Source organism: Bison bison, unplaced genomic scaffold (genome assembly GCF_000754665.1).
Source record: "Bison bison bison isolate TAMUID 2011002044 unplaced genomic scaffold, Bison_UMD1.0 scf7180017858536, whole genome shotgun sequence".
NCBI classification, from domain to species: domain Eukaryota; kingdom Metazoa; phylum Chordata; class Mammalia; order Artiodactyla; family Bovidae; genus Bison; species Bison bison.
The window spans coordinates 21,047-25,048 of NW_011489108.1; the positions used below are offsets into that span (position 1 = coordinate 21,047).

The window sequence follows — 4,002 nt, forward strand, 5'->3', positions numbered from 1 at the left end:
GCCATATTTATCCACCTTCTGTGGAGGTCATGTATTTATTGATCTTGACCTGTTGATAGAATAATGCTTGTCACCAACCTTCTCTCCTCTTAATCCCTATGTTTATGAGAACAAACAACAGTTGATCTTGTTCTGCACATTTGGGCTATCTGGTGCATTATCTCTTAAATTCATCCACATTGTAAGGAATGATATCCTGTGAAGCCCAAAATAAAAAAGTTTCTTCCCTGATTTTTCTCATCCTGTGACTATGCACATGCAGTGTCTGGTCTATTAAGGAATAGGAGAGTTTACATCGCTTGTATTCTGTTAAGTACAAATGTGGTGTAAGAAAGAGAAATGTGACTCTAGCTGATTCATATCCCTGTTCTGTGTTGTTTCCTTAGGTGATGTCATGCTGTAGGAGGGTTTTTGACCCAAGAAGTTGCCTAGTACTCTTGGCCAGACCATGGTGTCTCCTAATCATACTTTCCTGGACTCTTCTGTTTTCATACTCATGGGCATCCCAGGTCTGGAAGAGTTCCACCTGTGGCTCTCACTCCCTGTGTGCCTCCTGGGCACAGCCACAATTGTGGGTAACATAACCATCCTGGTGGTCATTGCCACTGAACCAGCCCTGCACAAGCCTATGTACTTGTTCCTGTGTATGCTTTCAACCATTGACTTGGCTGCCTCTTTCTCCACAGTCCCCAAGCTGCTGGCCATCCTCTGGAGTGGAGCTGGACACATGTCTGCCTCTGCATGCCTGGCACAGATGTTCTTCATTCATGCTTTCTGCATGATGGAATCCACTGTGTTGCTGGCCATGGCCTTTGATCGTTATGTGGCCATTTGCCACCCACTCCGCTATACCACTGTCCTCACTGACACCATCATTGTCCGCATCGGCGTGGTAGCTATGGTGCGAGGTTCCATTCTCATGCTCCCATGCCCCTTCCTCATTCAGCGCTTGAGCTTCTGCCAAAGCCATGTGATCCCACACACCTACTGTGAACACATGGCTGTAGTGAAGCTAGCCTGTGGAGACACCAGGCCTAATCGTGTTTATGGGCTGACGGCAGCACTTCTGGTCATTGGGGTGGACTTGTTTTGCATTGGTCTTTCCTATTTCCTCATTGCACGAGCTGTCCTTCGCCTCTCATCTCATGAAGCTCGGTCCAAGGCCCTAGGGACCTGTGGTTCTCATGTCTGTGTCATCCTAATCTCTTATACACCTGCCCTCTTCTCTTTTTTTACCCATCGCTTTGGTCACCATGTTCCACTCCACACTCATATTATTTTGGCCAATGTGTATCTGCTCTTTCCACCTGCTCTTAACCCTATGGTATATGGAGTTAAGACCAAAGAAATTCGGGAAAGAGTTGTCAGGGTGTTTCAAAAGGGGCAGGGAACTGGGCTCAAGGCACCGGAGTGATCTAGGAGTATAGAAGGGACTTAGTCCATATGGTAATAAGCTTTTCAAGATTAAACTGTCCTTAGTGTTTGATACTTGCACAGAGGTTTAAAGAAGGTTATGTTGGGTCAAAGTATTTTCTAGACAATTCCAAAGCATAAGAAATCACAGTGAAAGTAAAGTTGGTTCATCATTCTTAATTTTCATCCAAGGAAGTATAACATAGGGAGATGCTTCCAAACTTGGTTAGAGGAGCTTTGGCATAGTCACTGGAACTTTCCTCACTACCTGGCCCTCTCCCAGTTCTGTGGGCATGGATTTTTAGCCTTATATTATTGCAGCTATATTACCAGACTTCCCTGGTAGCTCAGATGGTAAAGCATCTGCCTACAGTGCAGGAGAATCAGGTTCAATCCCTGGGTTGGGAAGATCTCCTGGAGAAGGAAATGGCAACCCACTCCAGTATTGTTGCCTGGAAATCCCACAGACAGAGGAGCCTGGTAGGCTACAGTCCATGGGGTCGCAAAGAGTTGGACACGACTGAGCGACTTCACTTTCACCTTCATTACCATCAGAAAGATCAAATAATAGGACCATACACAGTCAAAGAAATTAGAACTACAAGGGACTTACGCACTTTTGCATTAATGCTGTATTTCTCCATTAGAACTTGAAGGCAGAAAGAGAAAAAAGTCTAACCAATATTCTCAATTTTAGCAAGTGGCAGATCAAGGGCTTGAAACCTAGACTCCTAAAACAGTAAGACCTTCATGGATGAGGGCACAGCATAGGTAAGGGAGAGCTGTTTCTAAACTTCTGACTCCAGTCTCTAGGGATCCAACCTAAGTCCGAGTGACCTGGAAATTATTCTGGGTCTAAGGTTTCTAAATATTATTATGCATTCATGTAATTAAGAGGTCCTTCCAGAGATCACTGACTCGTAACTCCAAACCTAGGAGTCAGGATAGTCACTTGCTCAAACTAGTTGGGATAGGAAGTCTCAGCCTTTCATTCATACATTTATATAGAAGGAAAAAAGTCCCAAGTGGATCTTAATCTTTCAGTCTTAGCTAACACAATGTAGTGGAAAGGTCTTAATCGCATCTTTAAAACTGGGCTTGGAAATTGTTACTGTACAACCTAACTCTTCTGCTTTCCAAAAAGAATAGCCTCAGACAATCAGCTTGACACATTTAACTGACAAATTAATTTTCAACTGTGAATTTATCGATGGTTCTCATTGTCTGCTTGTCATTATCTGTTTGCCATCTTACACTGTTAGGTAGAAGAGACACAAAATTCCCTGTTGTAATTAACAGATTTTCCCATATCAGTCTCAAGGTGGTAAAACTAAGATGAGCTTTTAAAGCTTCCATTCTCATGAATATGAATAATTCTGATACTTCACATAGATGGGAATAAAATACATCAAACACTATTTTTCAGAGGAAAGGTAATCATTACACTGTTCTATAGGAAGATTGCCATTGCGTGGAGTGGCACTGATTTTAATCTTTTTTTTAAATTATAGTCCTCAAACAGAAATGTTAACAGATTTTTAAGAATTGTGTACAATTCTTAACACCATGGTTCCTCAACCAAATTTCTATTTTGTCCTTCAAAATGACCAGCATACTGGCACACAAGCCCTACAACACCAACTCCAGAACAATTCTGTGCTCTGTGTCATGTGTTGCTATACTCCCAGTATGGAGCACTTCTGAAGAAAGTATAAGGATGGGCAGATTTCAAGCACCATGTGCTCATAATTTCAGATTTTAACTGGTATCTCATTACATAACTATGCTTTACCTATTACATGGTTTATAGCAATAAATTTTTTATCATACTAAATTTGTTATGTACCTCCTGCCTCTCATGGCTTCCATATTCCATTAATTTCTATTCCATAAGGAAAAATGAAAGCATTAGAAGTAAACTGGACTTCCCTGGTGGCTCAGATGGTAAAGAATCTGCCTGTCATGCAGGAGACCAGGGTTCGATCTCGAGTAGAGAAGATCCCCTAGAGGAGGGCATGGCAACCCATTCCAATATTCTTGCCTGAAGAATTCCATGGACAGAGGAGCCTGGCAGCCTACTGTCCGTACGGGTGCAAAGAATTGGACACGACTGAACGACTAACACCATCTCACTATCACCGTAGAAACAAACTATCTCAAATTCCAATCTTTTGACATCTACAGTCATTATTTTCTCATATTATTGTATTTGTTTATTACTAATATATTTTTATGATCAAGCAAAGTTCTCAAACTATGCTCTTGGGAGCTCAGACCATCACTCACTTTCTCTATTTCTTGTGTTCACAATGTGCTTGAACTTACTGACTTTTTATCTAATACCAGAAACCTTGTGACTTTTCTTTTTTATGCAAGTTTTTGATAAATATATTTGGAACTAATCATTTCTGCTTTCTTGCTTCCTATCTCTTCCTCCCATTATAATCTGGCTTCAACTGCAGGTTGAAGTTTCCAGTGAGGTGTGGGTCATCAAAGTCAACAGTATCTTGTCTAATTGGACTACTTTTCAACAAGTTGTATTATTGACCAATGTACTTCTCCACCATCTGTCTGCTATTGACTTCCTTG

At 41.6% G+C, this 4,002-nt stretch overlaps 1 protein-coding gene across 1 annotated transcript; it reads left to right on the forward strand.

The window, feature by feature from the left end:
- Nucleotides 1-448: 448 nt before the first annotated feature.
- On the forward strand, nt 449-1,414 carry LOC104979764 (putative olfactory receptor 52P1). Its single transcript, XM_010828282.1, has one exon. The coding sequence runs from the start codon at nt 449-451 to the stop codon at nt 1,412-1,414; it is 966 nt and encodes a 321-aa protein (XP_010826584.1).
- Nucleotides 1,415-4,002: the final 2,588 nt, after the last annotated feature.

What these genes read in the sequence shown, in the direction of transcription:
- LOC104979764 (XM_010828282.1), top strand. Translation starts at nt 449, where the DNA reads ATGGTGTCTCCTAATCATACTTTCCTGGACTCTTCTGTTTTCATACTC.